The sequence below is a fragment of the Maylandia zebra genome, linkage group LG20 (genome assembly GCF_041146795.1).
Source record: "Maylandia zebra isolate NMK-2024a linkage group LG20, Mzebra_GT3a, whole genome shotgun sequence".
Taxonomy (NCBI): domain Eukaryota; kingdom Metazoa; phylum Chordata; class Actinopteri; order Cichliformes; family Cichlidae; genus Maylandia; species Maylandia zebra.
In genome coordinates, this window is record NC_135186.1 from 32,318,577 (window position 1) to 32,340,242 (window position 21,666).

Genomic DNA, 21,666 nt, shown 5'->3' on the forward strand with positions numbered 1-21,666 from the left:
TCTCTGCCCCTCTGCAGGGCTTGGGAGTTTGTCCAGGCTGCGACCGTTAAGCAATTAATCCCATGTGTCTGACACAAACTATGTGTGTTCTATGAGCTATAAGTCACCTTGCTAAGAAGGTTTGTCAGCTTGTGCCCACAGCTGAGTGTGAAGGAGTGAGAAACCTGCTAAAAAAATACATAATTTATCATAATATATTTTATCATCTTGATAAAATCTCAGTAGGAAGCAGACTATTTTCAGGATGTGGAATTATACGGTTTTGCAATAGAAGTAACATGAGCAGAGGTTTGTAGCTTGCTTGGACAAAGAAGCATAGTTTAACCTGAGCTAGGCCAAAAAGAAGCTTAAACTACGCAACTGCCAAAGAATGTATTTATAACATAAATGTCCTGGTTTTGGAAGATTTGTCAAGCATATACTGTAAACAAGTCCTCCAAGAAAAGCTTACTATTGTATTCATTAGAAGTCAGTACTCCAAACAAAAAGAAAAGAAAAAAAAGAAAAGAAAAGAAAAGAAAAGAAAAGAAAAGAAAAGGTTTTCTGCTTTTAATGTTTGCTAGTTCTGTAAATTAGCAACCAAGATTATAGTCTGCATTGACTCGATAGGGTGTAGCTTAAAGAATCACTTTTCATAGTTTTGCTTTTGTCAACAAATCATATGAAAACTAAAACTGTATTTCTTAGTAATTCAGCCCCTCCCCAGCCTGTCTGTGCTGCTTAGTCACTAGAGACTTGGTGGAAACTTTAGAATAAGCACATTCATAAATTTTAACTAAGTAAAATATAAGATCTCTGTGCTGTATTTTTCTTCTTATTTTACTTTTTTTGAATAAAACTTTGGGTTTAATGTACATTTGGTGAGTATTTAGGCAGCAAATTCACATTCAGTTTGCATTTGCAACAGCATTGATACCAGCACTGCCGTCTTCACCTGCTCCAGATGACACACACCTTTACTAAGTAAAGGTGCACAACCTTTCCCCCCTTACTAGAAGCTGGACACATGAACAGTAGCACTACAAACACGATGAAGCATCTTAAAGACTGATGCCTTGGTCGTTATTACGACTGTTGGGAGGTCAGTAAGTCTCCTGTTTTAACAACAAGTATTAAACAGTTATCTGAAGTGTTGACCTTGCCACTGTCCACATAAACATGAGCCATTTAAGTATTAGCAGCTACCTGCAGGTAGCAACTGGTGGCTATAATAAAATGGTAATGTTAATGTGGTCTTGTCTGTCTGTAACATTAATAAACAGTATAAATTTAACAGGATAACACAGTTAACTGCAGTATTATGTTATTAGGTTATTACTGGGCACGATTCAAAAAACAGCATGAAAATCTGAATTTTCGGATTCTGAACTTGTCATCTAACACACACATACACCGAATGCACTGTGTTGTTGAGGAAAATGTGAGGACAAAGAAGTTGATACTAAGCGGTCCTGTTGTTTCTAAACCCGGAGAAGGAGGAAACAAAGATGCTAGGTTCATTCAAGTCTCCAAAAAAAGCAGCAGCAGGGAGAATTTCATACTTTGAACCAGGAGTTAAAGCTGTATCACAACTGCTTTCATACATATGTCAGGATGTCAGGGGGGCAGTTTGAACTCTTGTTGGCAGAGTTGGGACCACATCTGAGGAGGCGGATGAATCATTTCAGAAAGCTAAAGAAAAATAAATGCTGCAAATTCATCCAGTGAAATTACGCGGTCGGTGTGAATTTGCACATTAAGAATGGGTGAATCCAAAAACTATTTTTAAAGCACAAAATATTCTAACAAATTTTACACATCTGATGTGTAAAGCCTTCAGGATGTCAGTGGAACTTCCATATTATGGTCTCCTAATGTGTCTTCAACTGTGCTCAAGATCAAGGTCAGATTTTACTGAAACAGGATTCATTTGCTGTGGACACGACTGTGAGCCTGCTTAACTTCTCAGTAGATTTAAATTCTCATGGCTTTGTGCGATACAACCACTGAAAACAAAATGCACAGCTTTCTTTCTGTGTGTCACGCATGATGATCACCTGTGACTGTAATTCTAACTGACAAAATAACACATCAAACAAAACTGTATAACTGAACAAAATCATGATGCTCATTGTTCTATACAGTTTCTCTTTATGCTGCATGTACTGTGTCATAATGAAATGAAATCATCTAGAGATTTATGCCGTAACAAAAACCCCTCACAAAACATGAATTGTAAATATAATTAAATAAAAATATTGTCCTGTCAGCAACTAAAATAGCAGCCTGGAAATCTTATCCCTGTCGCTTCACTCTTAACTGAAATGGAAAAGTAAATGGAGCTGGATGCAAACCGGCCAATGCAGAGAAAATTTAGAGAAGCATGGGGTGTTCATTAGAGAGATTAGTGTTAGTATATTCCCAGTTAGCTAGCCCATAGGGGGTTTGCTTGCCAGCTACAAAGTCCTAGAAGCAAGCCTGGCAGCGACAACCTTGAAATACTGCTGGACACATATATGAGAAGTTATTTTCACTATCTGAACTGACTTTCACTTCAGTGGTCACTAGGACTGAAATGTATGAAAATATCACCTCCTTCCTTTGTACAATTCACCTTTTCTGTGTAGCTGTTCCTTTTGCTGAAAAAATAGCCTACATATAGCGAATTGGCATAGTGGCACGAGAAGAAATGCAAGGAGGGAAGGAATAAACGAGCAAAGGCAGACTTAAAACATTGGACGGATATTTTCATTTCTCATTTGGCCAGAGCTTTGTTTAAATGGATTTGCATCCCTGGTGTGACATGCAAATTATTTAATGAATGACCACAGAAGCAAAAACTAAACTCCCACCAACTGCTGCATCAGACAGCTGGTATGATGCCGAGTAAGGCCTCTCTTGAGATGGTTCAAAACAGTTATGACAAAGGGGCGGTTTGTGTGCCTGTAGCAGCGATGTGTCCTTCTGCTGTTTTGTGTTTGCACAGCACCTTATATTGTAGCCATAAAATAATGCAGAGGCTTGTCACAGTGTCATAGTGAGGTTAAAATGTCAGTCTTTTTATGGATAGTGTAACTCTACAGAAAGAATGTTTTCAGAACTCCGTAAAAAATATCCAGTCCATGAGCACAGCTTGTCAAACAGAGCAAGCTTAAATCATTTCAAATCAGCCTGTGAGCCCTGTCACACTCACTGTACTCTTACAGCTCTTACATCTCAATATCTCTGAACCATCATCTCCATCAGGCCCAGCTCCCATGGCCTTTTTTTAACGACCTCCATATCTCTGACACACCTCCTGGATTACAGCCGTGTGAAAAAGACAGACATGTATGGTGGTGATATTTGCACCCTGAATCCCTTGTGATCCAGCAGAGCTCTGGAGCCAAGCAGCTGTTGCACAAAAACACTGAATAAGAAGCAAAAAGAGGCAAGCAGCTGCCATGCTTAGCCTCTTTTTAAACTAGTCGGCCACACGGATAAAAGCAAAAGTGTGTACTCACCAAATGGAAGTTCCATACTTGAACTGACTTGTGAGTTTACATTGACCATGTCGTCCTCTCCTTCCTCCCGAGCATATGTTTTAAATCCACTATTTTCTCCCCTCACCATAAGGTGTAAAATGTGGAAGTCTGGCGCAGGGTGCTGTAGTGCGAGAAGGGTGTTGTTGGTGCAAGGTAAGGCCGGTGTTGCTGCTGTTATCTTATTGATTTTCCTAATCTGGGCAAATGTGGGTGGGGAGGTTAAACAGTAACCAGGCTCGTATGGACACCAATCTATATAGCAGCTGTAGCTATGGCAACATGATGATAGAAACTCAAATAGACATAAAGTTATTGTGCTCTTTTCCCTCTTTCTCATCACCCAACAGCCATTTCTCAGTCGAAGATGAAAATTGTGTAAGAATAAGAGTTTATGTAAAATAGAATGAAAGAAAGAGGGTGGGGAGGGACATAAAAGACAGAGGAGTGGAGAATGTACTGAGGGTGGCAGCAAGCATACTGTATGACGAGTGACATCATCAGTTTTGTTTTGACTGAGGAGAAAACATTACTGCTTAGCCGTTATATACCTGGGGCCTGAACTCTCTGCGGATGCCAAAACATCCTCCCAGCAGAGATGGAAGCCCACCTTCATTTCATTGGAGAATGAGTTTAAATCAAATATATCGTTTGATTTAATTTCTTTGGCCTATAAGCTGTTGAGATGTCTGCCTTCTTTGAATGTAATGAAGCTAGTTGGCTCTTTGTCCTGTGCAGAAAAATACTCAGTTATGACACAGGTATTCTAAAACTACATTCACCAACCAAAAGAAGGTGCTCAGCATGATAAATGTGGCAATCATAAGGTCAGTGTGTGGCTCCTTCGCTCTACATTTGGGAAGTTCAACATTATTTTTCACCCCAATGCTTAAAGGTAAAGAATATGTGTGTCTGTCTGAGGGGATTATAGTGTAAAAGTGTAAAATCACTTTTAATGGCTAGCAAGAGTTGAAAATCATAATACAGCTATCAATTTACAATGTTTACATCCTGTTACAGTGTCACAAGCCCTCCTCTGGCTTTCTTCTGCTAAGTGAGACGGTTGGCGTGTAAACATGGATGCCATCTCCTCACCGGAGCTTTAAAGTTTGCAAGCTTCACGCTTCAGTTGGTTGGCAGGTACGGCTTGGTAGACAGAGATTAATTCCCAAATGAAATTGCTCACAAAATGTTATGTTTTCATCCTTGAGCTAACTGGGACACACACCAAACAATCTAAATGGATAAAAAGAGACAAAATCTGTACATTTGATTTGGAAACAAGCCGTCCTTTACGATAATTCTATATCGTGCTGGCACATTTCAGCTGCATGCAAACAGACATTTTTGCTTCCATAGGGAAATTTGTCATATTTTCTTTGGGCACCTTCAAAAATATGTATTAATTCTTTCTAGTTGCTTAGTTTAAGACTGGCTGAAGATTGCAAAATCCACTCTCTGGCACCTCTAAAGCTCATTAACTAACACACTGATACTGCTTGTTAAGTTAAAATCGCCTAAAATGTAAAAAACAGTAAGTGTAACAGCATCTAAAGAAAAACCAGATTAAATATAATGTGTTAATTTAATAGGATTAGCTTTACAAGGAAAAGGATTTTGATGTTGGTTTCTTCCGAGTTCAGTTTCTCTTGCTAATCGTCTGCAGGGATGAGGCGGTGTGGATATTCTCATGAAAATTTCATCCAGCGAGGATAACGGTGTTTTCCAAACATCTAACTGTTTGTATCAGTGGAAACAGATTGATTGAAATTCTGAAAACAGTGTATGCAATTACCTGTAAAACCACACCTGTACAAAAATGTAGAGTAAGGAGAAACACCTTGCACAAAGAAAGAAAATTACACCCACTCTCCATTTCTGAATAGAGCTGCTAAATAAACAATCATTACAGTCAACAAAGTGCTGATCTCAGCTGCTCTTTATACTTGTTTGTGAGGGACTTTGTTTGCTTGGGAGAGACTGGTTTCTGTATCAAATGTTTTACGTTTGTGTGTGTGTGTGTGTGTGTGTGTGTGTGTGTGTGTGTGTGTGTGTGTGTGTGTGTGTGTGTGTGTGTGTCCACAAATCAGTTGAGCTGGGAGGCACAGCTGATTCCCTCGTATTTTAGGCCATAAAAGCTGCATTAGGCTCGGGTTTATGACAGAAAAAGTCTCTGATGGGTAAATGCTGAGCTGTAATGAGGTGAAATGCAGGACAGAAAATTTCCTGCAGCTGCAGTGAATAAACACAAGTGGTGAACAGCGAATTACTTGTGCTGAATATACAGCCTCATCAGTTATTTATAACTTAATTAATGTTCGGTCAGGCAAACAGGCAATCATAAATGCATTGTCATTTACTGTGGGAACAGGTTCACAGTCTAGAAAGACAATCAAAGATGTATATCAGGGCTAAAATGAGCAACTTGTAGCATAAAACTGCTTTTTTTATTATTATTAAACAGGTTCTAACAGTGCAAAGCTCCTGAAAGTCAAAGGAAATAACAGTTTTAACATTATTTTGTAACTGGAATAGAAATTCAAGTGTTGCAGTAAATAAAGTATTTACAGTACAAATGGTAACAGTGGTAACTGGACACATGTGTCATTTATCCAGATTGTCTTGTTGTACAGCTTTTGTGAGTCACATTTGGAACTGTTGCGGATTCTTTTTTTCAGTTTACAAATTAAAACACTGTGTTGTGTTAATAGCTTCTTTCTTGTGTTAAAGTCTCCTGGGTTTTTTGTTCAGTGTGCACTGGTTTCTCCAGCAGGAGCCTCTGTAGCTGGATGGACAGAGAGAACATGGCTTTCCAGTCTTATACGGAGGTTCTCCTACCCAGTTTCCTCTGAAATACAAAGAAATATATTTAGCTAATTAAAAGGTGAGATTCTGAGTGTAATAGTTAAATGAGTATTTGCACCTGTGAGAGCAGGGTTTGGGTCTGTATTGGTTCTTTCTTTTTTACTTAGAACATGGACGAAAACAGCAACCGTCTATTTTCAGTTTTTGTTTTTGTTTGTTTGTTTGTTCTTTTTTTTGCCAACTTCATTAAGACATTTGTATATACAAGTAAAGCTCACTTTTTGTTCTTGAAATCTGCCTCTTGTGTCCTATTTGAACCTGGTTTGAACTAAAAACATTAAACTGATCCCATATGTGTGAAATAAAACAGATCATTTGGATTTAAAGCATTTTCAAGATCTAATAGTAGACTAAAACTGAAACTACAACCAACAATGATTAGCTTATTAGCATTTGCATAGAGGATACTTATTTTCTACTTTAAAAAATAGGCATCCTATGTGTCTCGGAGGAAGCCACAGTTTTGAGCTGCATCTTCAAACTTTTGGTGAAAAAGTGAATGAGCATATTTCCCAAACTTTACTTTATCAAGTAGTTGCAGACCAGCAGCGTTGCTTCCCTCCAGGTGCTGCCGAACACGTCCATGTTGGAGCACTTCCTGACAGCACATCCCACTCTGTTGGTGCTCGCCCACACCATCTGACACAAACCATAGACACATGTTTTCTCTTCATATGCACACAAGTCAAAGCACACACATTTACAGAGGTTAGCGCTAATTTGAAAACACAACTGTTAGGCTGCTTTAAACCCAGAAATATGCATTTTAACCCTCCAAAGCAAGAAAGTAGTGTTTAATAAAATAAAAGAGAAAAGGATCCGACCTTTTCCAGAAAGAATAGATTATAAATACTTGATTATAATCTAAATGATGAGTTTTTCAATAACTGAAGCCACATTTTTTATGGAACACATACACTGATGGTGCTATATTTACTGTTTCAAATGTGCCTAAAGAGCTGCACACACTTTACATTATTACATTATTATGATATACAACAGAACACAAGACATCTGATGGACGTGCATTGATTCTGTGTAAAATCAACAACCCTAAACAAAGAGTCCTGAGCATCACCATCATAGAGTCAGACTGAGAATAGATGAAGAGACAGAAAACACAGAAAAACTGTGAAAAGCTCTTCAAAGTGCCGAGAAAAACCCACCAGATAAGTGCTTAGAAAAGCTGTGTGCTATTGTTTCTATAGGTGAGCTGAAAAAATATTTATTTAATTCAGGCTTTCACTGTTTTCTGCATTTTGAAATTAATGAAATTGATGATAAATGTATTTTTTAATATCTTAACACTTAGTTTCACAGTATGTACAAACATATAAATATCTAATGGTTATTATACAGCATAGGGAAGAAAAACACATGTTTAATTTTATCTCACTCAAATGTACTAAAATGGAATCACTGAGTATATCATACCTGAGTGTAGTGAGAGCACACTGACCCACTGCATCTGTTTGGGTAGGAGAAGTGATGCCTCTCATCGTTCCAGGACCTGACCAGATCTGTGATGGACTGGTACCTTTTAAATTATGAATCAACATATCATACATATAGTGTTTGTTTTATTTTATTAATAAAAAAACAATTTATGATTATAATGAGCATTCAGTGTTTCCGCAGTTTGTTAGCTATGTACTACCTTCCTGAAGTGACTGACAGGTTTTGACCCACGTATTTCATGGCCTGTGTCGGACCGTGATCCCAAACACATCGTGAAGCCCATGAATCAGCTGACTTAGCAAGTCCCTCATCCCACAGCTGCATAAATAGCAGAAAAGGAGAACAACAGAGGAGCTGTCACTAACAACCAATCCCTAACATGACATGACATTTTTTCCTGTTCTGTATAAAACACCAAAGCCACACAAAGTCAAACACCCAAACTATGCAGGCAATGCTCCCAAGTCATGATCACATTATTATTGTTTTTCTCCATGGTTACTTTTATTGAAGGGCCAACAATAAAACAGTAATTTATCACTGTAACTGATTGCAGTGACTAGTGCCTGTAATGACTAATTCTGCTATTTTATATTGTTAGGTAGCACATGAAGTAAAAAGTAGCATAGCCCTCTGAAATACAATGAATAACTTCAAAAGAACATAAACAAAACTACAAAAATACCACAGAATTGTATTTAATGCAAAGTTATCAAGAAGATATTGTTTTGTCTTGAGCACTGTAGAGTATTTTTTTTAAGTTATTTGTTTTCTTGTCATATTTTATGTATTCTAGACTCTGACTGATTAATCAGTTGGTTGATATTATAGCCGATATTGGCTTATCACCAGTTTATTGGATTCAGCTTACATGGATGGATTTGGGAATTCTGTAATTTCATAGTTTGTCCAGCAGAGGTCTCTGACTCCCCATTTTCAATTCGTTCAGCACTGTCTGCAGCACATGTAGCAGAGCTGGGGTCTTCACTATAAGCTGCCTGCTAGTTTGTATAATGAACTGCTGGAGGTAACACCTCACTATTTAACCTTTTTAGTGCATTTCATACAAACAAACTGTCTATGTGTGTCCATATATATACAAGTGCCTCACCATGTACTCCATATTAGCAGCAGGAGGAAAGACCTGAGAGCGGACTCGGTTATGGTAATCCAGCAGGGCATTCATCTCTCTGGGTGAAATTGCTGGTTTACGTCTGCTGCGATAAGTATTGACGCCTCCAGGCATCATCCACAGGGTGGCAGCCAGCATAAGCTGAACACAAGCAGTCATCTGAGGCCTGTGGAGGAGGAGGCAGCAGCTCTGAGGAGCAGAGCAGATTACATGATAGTCAAATTTACAAGTAAAAAACACAGTCAAATCCCAGGCATATGGTAATTTAATAAGTTGTGTGCTGAATTTGGTTAATTAAACCAGATAAGAGGCAAAAGAGTGTCTCATCAACATATTTGTAAAGGTGACCCTTTTTTTGCAACTATTCATAAAAGGAAAAGGAGCCAGTTTAACTCTCTGGGTTGAGCACGTGACCTTCTGCTGCAGAGATAAATACATCAGCCTGGGTTTGAGTCTGACCTCAGGGCCTTTGCTGTGTGTCTTCCCCCACTTTCTCCACACTTTACTGTCTCATGTTTCACTGTGTGCTCTCTGACAAAAGTGAAAAAAGCCCCAAAAGGTTTTGAGGTCACTTTGCAATGTGTTTTATTTCTATTACCTATTATTATTATACTTATTATTATTATTATTTAATAACAAAATTTGAGAAATATCATAAATCATATGGATTTTATAACAAGTCCATATCAGGTTAGCAATCACACAATTAACCTTAACAACTACTTGAAGGACAAACGAAGTATAAAGTTGGTGTAAGAAGAAAAATTTGTTAAATAACAAGAATGTCAATACATTTCAGTATACCTCAATTTAATGCATTTTCCCAGTCAGAAAATATCATTTTACCCATCCACTACTTGTTTTTGTTTTGTTCTTAGTTTTGGTGGTCTTCAAAAAAACACACAGCAAGGTATTGATAAAAACTATTAGAACAGGTCAGAAACCATGATTGCTGAAAGATTAAACGTTCAATTAATTTAAACACTTCATTATCACATGTTCATTTTCTTTGCAGTCTTCAATCATGCCTTGTACACAGTGCGTGGAATAAGCTGAGCCTCGTACCTGCATCAGTGGATCCTTTCACAGTCAGACAAGCTGCAGAGGAGCTCCTCACTTCAGAGTGCGCGTTTGCAAACAAGCCCGTTTGTCATGTGTGGCAGGCAGTTTTAACTGAAACACAAACCCTCCTGTATGCTGACTTCTTCTTCTTCTTTCCTGAAAATTTATTGTCTGTCTCTTTCGTTCTCCTTACTTCACAAACACAGGAAATTGCGTCTGAGAACATGAATCTCAATCATAAAATATTTTACCGACCGCCATCCTTTTTGACAGGGTCAGAACCACATCTGATTTAATTTATGAAAGGACTTTGGTGGACTTTACTTTATCAGCAGCAGCAAGTAAACATTTTCACAATGAATCATGCATTTTATATGTTTTTACTGTATATTATTGTACATTATTCTTAATTAATAATGCAAGCTTGGTTATATTATGTTGTTGCACATCTGACTTTTCAGTAATTTCTAAGTGTGGACAAGAGGAGTTAGAGTTGTGGTTTTAACACCTAATGATAAATACTGTTCCGAAATAATTATTACTGGAATCAATAACAGACATCTTTATATTAAATAAAAAAGGAATTCAGAATTTCAGAGCTTGAGGCTGGTTTACGAGAGATGTTTTAGTTTCCTTACCTCGCTGGATTTCTTCAATAAAAAATACAATAAAAAGCTGAATAAGCAGGATAATAGGAAGCTTGTAGGAGATGGGCAAAGAATGTGCATTTAAGAAAAAGGAGGGAGAAAGTGGCTGCAGACTCAGGGTTTATCTGCAGCTGTTGTTGGTTCAAGAGATTTTGAAGATGCACTGCATCACCTGGATCTACAGGTAATGGTGTCAGAGAGATGACACAGGGGAAAGCACAAAACTGGACTACAAAATTATGAAATCTTTACTAGATATCAATTTTGCCAGTGAAGTCATGACCATTTCATTGATCATGTCCAGACTGCATGCAGTGCAGCTGATATTTTTTAGAGCTCTCAGTGAATGTCCCCTTGTATTTATGCTTCTGCTCTGCATGCTGGATCTTCTCCATTGTGTCAAAAAACAGAGATCCTACTAGTTTAGGGATGAAGCTGCAAGGATGCACGTCTAGCAAGTAGGGCAGCGGAATCTGCTGGTTTTAAATGCATGCACTACAATATTTTTCCAGCACATTCCATACTTTATATCATTTCTGCTGAATGTTCAACTCTCGACCACTTAGGCATGAATAGGATGTTCTCTGCAGTGGTGACAGTCTTACCCTGAGAAAGCAATTCATGTTCCAAATTATATTTTTCTATGGAGATCAAGTGATTATTATAGCAGCTAACATAATAAAATACTTTATTTCATCTTGAAGTTTCATCTGGTCTTCAAGGTCATAATTTATCTTTGTTAGAATTTTTCATTTTAGGTTTTTCCTCCAGTGTGATTACCTGCCCTGTTTGGGTCACCCATGTCTTAATGTCCTGCCCACTCTTTGTTTCTCCCTTTTTCTGTGCCAGTATTTTGCTTCATCTGTGAGCCTTCAAGTGATTTTATTCTGTTCTGCACCATCTTACTGAGATATATTTGAGCGGGTTTCACAGAAATCCTGTTTACTGCACATTTTTATTATACTTTATGCACATGGCTCTGCTTTGTGCATTGGAATACTGTGTACATCTTTACTTGCTGTCACAGTCAGTAGTCATAGGTGCATTACTTAGCATTATTCTTGCCTAGATCATCTACCCCTGCATTTCCTATTTGCCTTGTTAGTACAGCAGAAGAGAAAGACTCAACATCAATGGCCACATTTTGTCTGAAGATTCCACTATGTCACCTGGCTGGTCAGGTAACATAGTGTAGCCTTCAAAGTCATGCTGCAGCATACGTCCATATAGGCTCCCAGACGTTGTGATTTGTGTGTGAAATGCACAGAAAGGCAAAAAAAAACCTTGAACGCACACAAGGTCAATGTCACATCGTGTTGTCGATCCTTTAAACTCAAGCACTTTTTCCACTTGCTTGTCTATAACTGGCAACTGTTTATTTTTTATATCTACTTTCTATCTACTTGCACTTTATCATATTAGTATTGTTCTTGATTTTTTGTTCAAATCTCTTTAGCATTCTGTCAGTGGAGCTGAATGAACAGATTAGCTTGAACTTAACGTACTGAATGCAAAGACCCAACTTTTAAAATTAGCATCAGCCACATGCATGACAGTTTTTGCACATAGTTGATATATAAGTCGTCACACATCAAAGAAGGGAGAATATATCCATCAAACCTGGCTGTTAAATATCAAAAAAGAAGGAAAGAAAAAGGTCAAGTAGCACAGGCTCAAAGTATATTTATTCAGTCATCTGGTGCTTCCCGCTGACAGAGGAGAAAGGTGAAAGTGTGGCTGTACTGCAGAGTATTTGCCAGCCTCAAAGGAAAGAAAGGTATTGTGATAAAATCTTTAAAGCTGAGCTACTATTCACTAACATTGTAGGAAACATCACATGGGGGCTGCAGCATAAACCAGATATATACAAATATAAAACCATAACACTTAAAATACATGCAGAGGCTGTTTGACATTAGAATAGTGTGTTTATAAAAGCAGGGATCAGGGTAACTATGAGAAAATGATAAGTGGTGAAAAATTGTTTTGCTTTTACAATTTTAGAAAAATCTCTATTAAAACAAGGTGGGTGTGATTTGCTAAAACTTTAGTTTGCATCTTTTCAGTTGATTAGTATTTAATTTAAACATTTTTAGCTCTTTTCAAATTTTTTAAACATATATTTATAGATATTTATATACTTTTTAATGGAACTTATTGGCTGTCATTTAATAACAATGAATACAAATATATCAGAAGTTTATTTTTTCCTAAATGCACAAATGAACTGCAGAAAGGAATTTAAACATGGTGCACCATGGGGTATTAGTTCTCAAGAGTCTGGAAATTTGAATGGTGAAACTTCACCAGGGGGGTCAGAAATAGGTCAAACCTTGGAGAGGATAAGTATCTGGCTGGACTAGACCAGTTTTATTTTGGTTTTTGGAGTCCCTCTCTTACTGCCTGCAGCATGACATCATCTGGTTCGATGCACTGCAGGACAGTTACATGCAAACTTCCCTGTGACATTGCAGATCAATCTGAAAGGAGATGAGAAGAACTCAGTGACCTCTATATTTACCTCAAGAGAAGCAGAAAACACACCTGTGCAGTGATGATTACTGCAGGAGATTTTTTTTTTAGTTTTCCATCTTGTTCTTTACATTTGCTTACGTCTTTATCACTTGAGTAAGGCCCTCAAAAGTTTAGTTTCATCAAATGTTTTGTTTTGCAAAAAGATTCCTTTTTTCAATCTAACTATAGAAATCTGAGGTGTGATTCAATCAGGTCTTGAGCTGTCTGAAATGTAATCTGAAACCATTTAATCTGGATGGGTTTTTTTTTTTTTTTTGCCTCCTGACAGAGTTTGTAGTTTGGCAGCAATCCTTGAAGAACAATCAGCCAAACCGGAGGCATGCTTGGAAAATTGCTTTTTAGAGAGGCTTGTTTGCCAAGTCAGAGTGCACTGGGGACAAACTTTGTCCTTCAAGGGGAGATTTATTTTATTCCAGTATAATCACAATCAATCAGCAGGAGCAGGATTCAGTTTTACAAACATCAGCACCAGCTCTCATCAACACTTCCATTAATTACCTTAAATTGTATGTGTAGACAGTGAAAATATATGTATATGATTTGCATTTATATCTATTTTTTTTAGTTAGTATTATTAAATACATTTTTTAAACTGTTAATTACAAAGTATGAATATATTGTGTTGCATGTAATAACAGAAAAACTGGGAGAAATAAATTAAATTTGACCCAGAAACAGAACTCTTTTAGCAACTTTTCCAGTAGATAAATAATGTAGATTGCATCACAATGATGTCAGTTTAATGAGGAAGACATACCACATGTGGAAATAAGGGGAATTTGACCAGATGCTGTCAAAGAGGTCTCTTTTAAGGTTCAGGGAGACAGGATCACATTTTTTGAGAAATATACAGAAGATCTTTCTTCCGTTCTTTCTTTGTTTTTTCTTGGATCATCTAAGTGAGTTCAGTGAATTCATTGTACTGAAATGGCCTCAACAGTCCCAAATCCAACAGGTAGACGTGGAGATTCACAATATGGAGCTGCAGCCGACATACCGGCAGGAACTGTGTGATGCTCATCTCAGAAGGAACCAAAATCTCTGAAGCACCCCCTAGGGTAGCTGTTGCTCAGGAGTAGAGCAGGTTGCCTGATGTGCAGATGTGTATAGAGGTGTTCCTTTTTTGTTTTCTTTTTTTTTCCCTGTCCCGTTTGGATCTTTAGCCATCAGAATTGTTGTTTTAAAGCCAAAAAAGATGCCTGGCAGGTTTACTTTACCAAGTGGATCATCATGGCCTTGCCTGGCTGGTCTTGGTTTTAGGACTGTGGTTTAATTGTTTTCCTCCATTTATTATGTTATTTTGGATTAATATGTATATCTACGAAAACATATGTCAGATACAAAGAAAGTGAAAGGAAAGTTAAGAAGAAAGTAGCACATCACCCTGTACGGTGGGGGCGCTATCCATTTGAATTTACCGTTTGTAGTCTGCCGTTAAAAACACAAAGAAGAACAATAAAATCTCATTGGTTGACCTGCAGTGACGTCAAAGCAACGTACCCCTCCCCGCCGGTGTAGAGCAACGGTCATAGCGTCAACATGGCGTCGTTGGATGTCATTGTGGATAAGTTGGTGGTACTGTGGAGGATACCGGCCGTCCGACAGAAGTTCCCCTGGAGTTTTTTGCTCATCTCGGTCGTGGGGTCCGTCCTGAAAGAGCTGGAGTTCGTTCCGCAGACGTATTTCAGCAGCAGCAAAAACGCCCTGAACGTGTAAGTATGACGACGCGATTGATTAGCTAACACAACCGATTCATTCAAGCTCGTGGGCACACCTGGCGTTCACTTTAAGGTGACTTAAAAGCACCTTTATAATTTTCTTTTTTTTAATGTTTTAATGAATTTGGCAAGACTGGAGAGATGTAGGTCAAGGGTGAACTGTTCAACTGTCGGGCTAATGAAGTCCTATTTGTTGAACACAACTCAAAACAAACAAAAACTGCTTGGCTTACCTGGATTTTGTAGGAGCAGAAACTGGCAATTGTTATTATTTGTGTCCTGCTATTTATATTTTTGTTCCATGCACAGCTAGTGTGGAGCATCCACAGTTTCGTTGTACATGTACAATGACAATAAAAAGCTATTATATTCTATTCTAAAAAGAAATCTGTACATATGTACCAGTATATGTGCTGGTGTTACAGATGGTTAGAAACAGAAGTAAAAACCTGGAGTATACAGAATGTTTATGCATAAACATTCTGTATTGGCCCAGGAGTATGAAATATACATTCTGTGTACATATGAGATTAACTTTATCTTGAAGTGGTAAATTGTTTCATCAGACTGCTCTGTTTGTCTTGCAGGTATTTTGTTAAAGTGTCCTGGGGCTGGACGCTGCTGCTGCTAACCCCCTTCCTCCTCCTCTCCAATGCCTCCTTCAACAGGAGTGTCTCCTTTCTCGCCCGGCGGCTGCTTTCTCTGGTGGTGGCAACAGCTGTCTGGTACGTCTGCACAGAGACCTTCTTCTACATCGAGGATGTGACCGGTTCTTGTTATGGAAACAGCTTGGTAAAGGTTGATTACAAGGAGTTCACATCGAAAGCTGTCTGCAGGCGGGCTGGATTTCACTGGGTTGGCTATGACATCTCAGGACACTCCTTCATTTTGGCGTACTCCACCCTCTTCATCATGGAGGAAATTGCCCCGATGAGCTCTCTCAATACCACCAGCTTGTCTGGACTTCCCAGGAAGGTCTTGAGCCTGCTGTATATAGCCTTGAATCTTATCATGATCATTTGGGTGTGGATGTTCACGTGCACCTCTGTTTATTTCCATGACCCATCTCACAAGTTGTTAGGAACCATATGCGCCCTGCTGGGGTGGTATTTAACATATCGGGTTTGGTATGTAAAGCCAATGTCACCAGGACTTCCCCCTCAGCGCCACCCAAAAGAACAGAAGCCGCATGCCTAAGCTAAACACTCAAGTAAAATCATCCTCAAAATAACACACTACATTTGACGCTATCTGCATCCAGGTCCAAGCCAGCAACTCTACTTGAAGCTATTTTAAGTAATTCCCCTCTTCATAGGCTGGCCACCTTGTACACAATGACTTACTTGCAATTCTTCATCTGTTTGGCAGCTGCTGATCCCAAAATGACTTGTAATCTGAGATAAAAGCACAGAGCTGCTCTGCTGCCCAGCTTCAGTCCTCTCACCTTCAGCCTCAAGGTTCGCTATTATTTGCCTGACTTATAGTGCGTTATTCCAAACTGAGTATTTGCAGTTTTTAGATATGTATGGGAACAGTTGAGAATGTTTACAGCTCCAGTTGTATAGCACTGATGATGTGTGTTTTTTGCAAACCAATGTACAGTAAATGTTCATTGTTATTTATTTAGAAAGCTTTGAACAAGTCATTGTAATCCAGTGAAGCTGCATTTCATCCTACGTATAATATTTGAAATCTGTTTTTTTTGATTGTGAATGATTTGGGGTCAAAGTAACTGTGTGTCAACATTATGTGTAGTTTAAGTTTGTTCAGGGATGTAGAATGTGGTTAGGAATAAGAATTTTAATATATTTAATTAAGAAATATTATTAAGGTTGGAAATATTCAGTATTGAGCTTTAACTAACATTTATTTTCATCATTAATTGATATAAAGAGGGGGTTTTTCCTGTTAATTATTTCATGAAAAAAAAATGCCTAAACTGTTTAAAGGAAACTATTTTTCCCTACAGCAAAGATATAATTTAAAAACATGGAGAAAAGCAGCTTTATGCTTATGTTGCCATCAGCTTTTGAAACACTATCAATTTTTATTTTAACTGGTCTTTAAAAGACAAATCAGACAAGATTAATATTCCTCTGTGCCATAAGTTTCTGAACAGAAGCTATTAAAAATGCTGAACAGTGTAGTTTACTGGTGCTGGATTGCTTTTTAGGATTCAGCTTCAGATTTTCCTTTTCCATAAAGTTTATAGTTAGAGTTGGGTGACCCTGAATCATCCCTTAGTTATGCTGCTAGACGACTTCCCATGATCCACTGAGTACTCTCCACTTTACACGTATTTATTGGTCACTGCTGCATGTCATTAACTTCTGTAGTTTGTGTTTGGACCTGCTTGCTGGTCGTGATCTCTCTGTATTCTCCCTGTCTTGCCCTACTTAACCCTCAAACCCTAACTGGCCTAGGTCAGCCCTCTCTTCCTTTTTAAAAGGGAGTTCTTCCTCCTCGTTGTCACTAAGTGCTTGTAGGGGATCATCTGATGGTCCTTAGCTCACACTATGAAGCACCTTGATCTGTGTGATTTGGCCTTATATGAATAAATCAGAATTCCCACTTACACAATCTTGCTTCCTTAAACACTCACCAGTACATCTCTGGTAAAAACCACAGCATAAATTTCACTTTAAAAGCTGAACTTTTATATTTTTTGATTTATACAGGAAGTAGGAGCCAGAAGATTTGTGTAAAAAGAGTGACTTTTTTGAGCTATGAGGAAAAGTATAGAATGACACCAGTCATATTTTGTTAAAGTTCTGTTAAGCTTACAAATATGTAAATCACAGAAGAATGTTTCAGTTTTCTACTGTTGGGATTTATGTATCAAATATAAAAAAAATCGACTTTCTCCTCCGTGCAGGAAGCTCTGAGTTTTTGTCCAAATAAACCAACAAAAAAAAGTTCCATTAATTATTTTCATTATTTATTGGTCATTGATGGCAACTGAATAAATTAAGGCTTATGAACAAACATCATAAAAAGCACCATAAATAAATGCATATATAGAAATATAAAAAATAAAAAGTAAAAAATAAAAAAAATACTATAGTGAAATATAATGGCCACAAATCACAACTGGGATTCTTTCGACTTGAAATCTTTGTTGGATCCAAGAAGTACAGATCCGACCCCTCGGGTAGTGCGATTCAGTCAGAGGAAGCAGCGGAATCGTAACAGCTGTGCTTGCAATAATCAAAATGTACCAAGCGTTTACAGTGATTGGCTGGTTATGACGTTTCTTGGCATTTTCGCCCACAGTGTCAATTATTGAACCGTTTTAGCATGAAAATCTCAACATAAATGAGAACACAGTTAAGCTAATTATTTGATTTATTTGTAACTGGACACATATCTCCTCTTTTGCTTGCTTTCAAACTTTGGAAATCTCATTTACCTCCCTTCTGAACATCTTGAAATCAAGTACTTTAATGTCTACTTTAATGTGTATCTCAAATGTCTTCTTTTCAGACAAAAAGGATTTATTGATCTCACTGGCCGCCCTGCACTCTCCATATCAAAAATTAAACTGGGTACACTTTGGTTTTCTTAATAAAAAAACAGATTCTGCTACAAGACATGAAACAGCAACAAACTTATATTAAAGGAGTACTGATCATTGTCTTTGGTTCAGCCTTTTCTGTTGCAGTTAGATGCTAATCACCACCTGCACAGGTGAGTTTGTGTGACAGTAGAAAACTCTCCATGACCTCTGTTATTTGAGCAGCAGTTATAATGAGAGAAAGAGTCGCTGCACTGTGAGTTCTTACTGCAAGAATGTCGGTAATAACCAGCCAAGAAAAAGCAAAAGCAGCTTACAACTCCAGCCAGCACCTCACAACAATGAGTTAAACCCAAAGAGCGCACATGATAACATGGTTTTTTTTTAAAAAGCACAGACATCTGGTAAAGAAACACAAAGTGGTTCCCGTCAAGGGTTGACTTAATGTGGAGTAAGAAAAATAAACTGCATTAAGAAACAACGAGACGGCTGGGAAGGCTCTCTGTTTCTCACCATCATGCTCCTTAAGCCTTCAGATGAGTCAGCTTTTTCCTTCCCTCGTTCCCGTTGTTTAACCTTTAAGCTCATTAAAAATTAAGCATGGTAAAATAAATGCGACCGTGTGTAATTAAAAATATCTATCTGTTAAAAACAATCTTGCATCTGTCAGGAGGAAGTCAGCAGAGACAAACAAACAGCAGTGAATTCCAGTGCGTTTTTTCTTGCTCAGTATTGCTGAGGGACCGTCTCAGACGCGGTGCAGTGCAGGTGATTCAAAGGTTACAGTTACCAACTGAATATTTAGAAATCTGTGGCTTAGTCATGTCATAAATTCTGCCTCTGGGCCACAAAAAAACCCCTCAGTGTACACAATATGAAAGTAACCCATGCAATGAAACATACATCCTAACCCTAAGTCATCACTATTGTGCCATAGATGCAGAATTTATTATTTTGCTATCAGTAGAGCCAAGTGTAACTTTTCAAACACCCAGATTTTCCTCTGCTCAGCGACAAGATAGTGACAGTGGACCACTGTGTGCTGTGTGATCTGTGGTGCTCTAAATAAACTGACTCTGGACACACGTGTGCATGTCTCTGTGTGTTATTACATATTGGGTGTACAATAAGTTAAAGGAGCACTTTTATAGTTTGGGAGATTTTTCCACTTTATTTCTGAGGGTTAGATGAGAAGATGGGTACTGCTTTTATTGTGTGCATGATCATGAAGCTGCTACAGCTGCTTAGCTCAGCATTAAGACTGGAAACATTTGCATGAAATGACGGTCTTTTCAAAGACCCACACACTGTTTTGCACCTTTAGTTTCCCTAACATGCTTCTATCAGGAGCAAGGTTTAGTCCCCCAAAAGAAACACAAATAGACAAAAGCAGATTTCTTCTTCTGCTCTTGTTTTTAAACTTTCTTTTTTAACCTTTCCCCTTTGTGATTCGTTGTGACACTGGAAGATATTCATATCTTGTAATGTGACACACTTTATGTATGTTTGATACTCTACTTGAGATTAAAAAATAGGGCTAACAACCAGGTAAAGTGGAACCGACACAGCCTGACTGGACCATTCAAAGCATTTCCACTACAAACCAAACATTCACATTTTCACTTTGTCTTACTCACATCCACACCTATGGCCAATTTAGAAGCAAAAATTAACCCAACGTGAACATCTATGGAGCTGCTGAAAGAAAAACCCAGCACATAGTGAGTGCTCCCAGTCAACAGTGCAAACCACCACACCGCAATGTCATGCCACCCAAAGTGGAGTGGCAGTTTAATTCATTAGAAATGTGTTAAGTGATTTGCACCACTTAAGCACAATATTGACTGAAGCGCGCCTTCCATCATTATCCTAATTATCTTCTTAGTTTTAATATATCAGATTCTACTGTCCCCACGCCGGCATATTGCAAAATATAGCTAATGTGTTTGTGTTTAATCAAATTACACGTGGAGTGTGACAATTTCACTGAATTATCACAAGCTAAGTGTGATAATTTGATTAGACCTAGTATGTTAATAGTGAAGCATAATTATGTTTTTCATATTTAAATGAGACAAAGGCATTTACTGGTGTTGGCTTCTGTTTCATGCTGTTTAAGTGAAAATCACGTTCTATACCTAGCTGATGCTGGTATTCACATTTCTGTGACAGAGCGGCTGTTTTGCTTGTTTTCAGTGTTTAAACTAAGCTAATCACCCTCTTGGCCTGTAGCTTCATATTTAACACCTACACAAAGAGTAGTATCGATCTTCTCATCCACACCTCATCAATAAAGCCAATAAGCACATTTCCCAAAATGTCAAAGCATACCTTTAAAGTTTGCCTCCATCCTTTCATCATTACATGTGGCAGTTTCTGGCAGCACAGCACTTTTCAGAAAGTAATCGTCATGTACATGTCCCTGTGGTTTTACTGGTTATACCTCAGGTAGATGGAGGAGTGAGGAGCAGGTATGAGTAGTGACTATAATAGTGGCATGCGAAGGTCAGTTAACCCCTGTTGTTGTTGTTGTGTTTAAAGTTTTATCTGGGGGTTTTTTTCACTTTAAGATTTCAGTGTAGGTGGACCTGATGCATGCCTTCAACAAAAGTTAAATGAGGACTTGCATGCACAAGAGCTGCAAGTTTCCAGTAATTAAACTTTAACGAAGGCCTTGATTACCAGAAAATGTGCTGTTAAGAATTTCTTATTATGGAATGTTTTAATATTTCTTTGTTCACCCAGGTAAGTAATAGTGTTCTCTATATAGATTCATTATGTTTTCCTGCAGTCATAAAACATTACAGAAAAGTTTAAACATCACACAAATACACAGACATATAACACAACAAGTGGGCATTCACTACATGTATTTCTTTTTTAAATACCAGTAGGCAAAGTAGCCCATCCCGCCCAGTGAACCCATGAGAAAAGAGGCCCCGAAGAAGGACGGCGGCTTCTTTTTTACCATCCGGAAGGCGTTGGGTAGGACTGCCGACAGGAGGGTCGTGTGGATGTCACCCAAGACCTTTCGAAAAGCGTAGCGTTTTTGCACACGCACAAAAAAGGACTGCAGGTTGGGCCGGCTGCCGTCCTCCCAGTATTTCTTAGAAAGTCCCAAGAACTTGAGCCTGTGCAACAAGGCTCCGAGGCAGATGTCAGCTAGTGTAAATTCAGGTCCACAAAGCCACAACTCACACTTTTGGCCTGCGAAGCAAAGAATGCGATAACATCA

General features: G+C 38.2%; 3 protein-coding genes across 3 annotated transcripts in view; 1 reads left to right on the plus strand and 2 right to left on the minus strand.

Annotated features, from left to right (window-relative positions):
* Window positions 1-5,970: 5,970 nt before the first annotated feature.
* On the minus strand, window positions 5,971-10,157 carry r3hdml (R3H domain containing-like). Its single transcript, XM_004560446.4, has 6 exons — window positions 10,021-10,157; window positions 8,935-9,144; window positions 8,023-8,141; window positions 7,800-7,902; window positions 6,889-7,004; window positions 5,971-6,348 (listed from the first exon to the last, which is right to left on the minus strand). Exons 1-6 carry the CDS (start codon window positions 10,024-10,026, stop codon window positions 6,225-6,227), a joined length of 678 nt encoding a protein of 225 aa, XP_004560503.3. The 5' UTR covers window positions 10,027-10,157; the 3' UTR covers window positions 5,971-6,224.
* A 4,534-nt stretch (window positions 10,158-14,691) lies between these two features.
* On the plus strand, window positions 14,692-19,516 carry fitm2 (fat storage inducing transmembrane protein 2). The gene is made up of 2 exons (XM_004560277.5): window positions 14,692-14,911; window positions 15,505-19,516. The coding sequence occupies exons 1-2, from the start codon at window positions 14,739-14,741 to the stop codon at window positions 16,112-16,114; spliced, it is 783 nt and encodes a 260-aa protein (XP_004560334.2). The 5' UTR covers window positions 14,692-14,738; the 3' UTR covers window positions 16,115-19,516.
* The window catches only part of gdap1l1 (ganglioside induced differentiation associated protein 1-like 1), a 37,899-nt gene continuing 35,739 nt past the window's right edge, over window positions 19,507-21,666 (minus strand). Inside the window, exon 6 of the mRNA XM_004560278.5 lies at window positions 19,507-21,638. Coding sequence (XP_004560335.1) covers window positions 21,295-21,638 — 344 coding nt within the window. The 3' untranslated portion in view covers window positions 19,507-21,294. The remainder of the gene's footprint in view (window positions 21,639-21,666) is intronic.

Bases quoted from the DNA above. Each gene is read 5' to 3' on its own strand.
- r3hdml (XM_004560446.4), bottom strand. The intron at 8,142-8,934 runs GTGAGGCACTTG...CTATTTATGCAG, and splicing joins CTGCTAATATGGAGTACATG to CTGTGGGATGAGGGACTTGC. The intron at 7,903-8,022 runs GTAGTACATAGC...ATAATTTAAAAG, and splicing joins CTGTCAGTCACTTCAGGAAG to GTACCAGTCCATCACAGATC.
- fitm2 (XM_004560277.5), top strand. From the start codon at position 14,739: ATGGCGTCGTTGGATGTCATTGTGGATAAGTTGGTGGTACTGTGGAGG. The intron at 14,912-15,504 runs GTAAGTATGACG...TTTGTCTTGCAG, and splicing joins AGCAAAAACGCCCTGAACGT to GTATTTTGTTAAAGTGTCCT.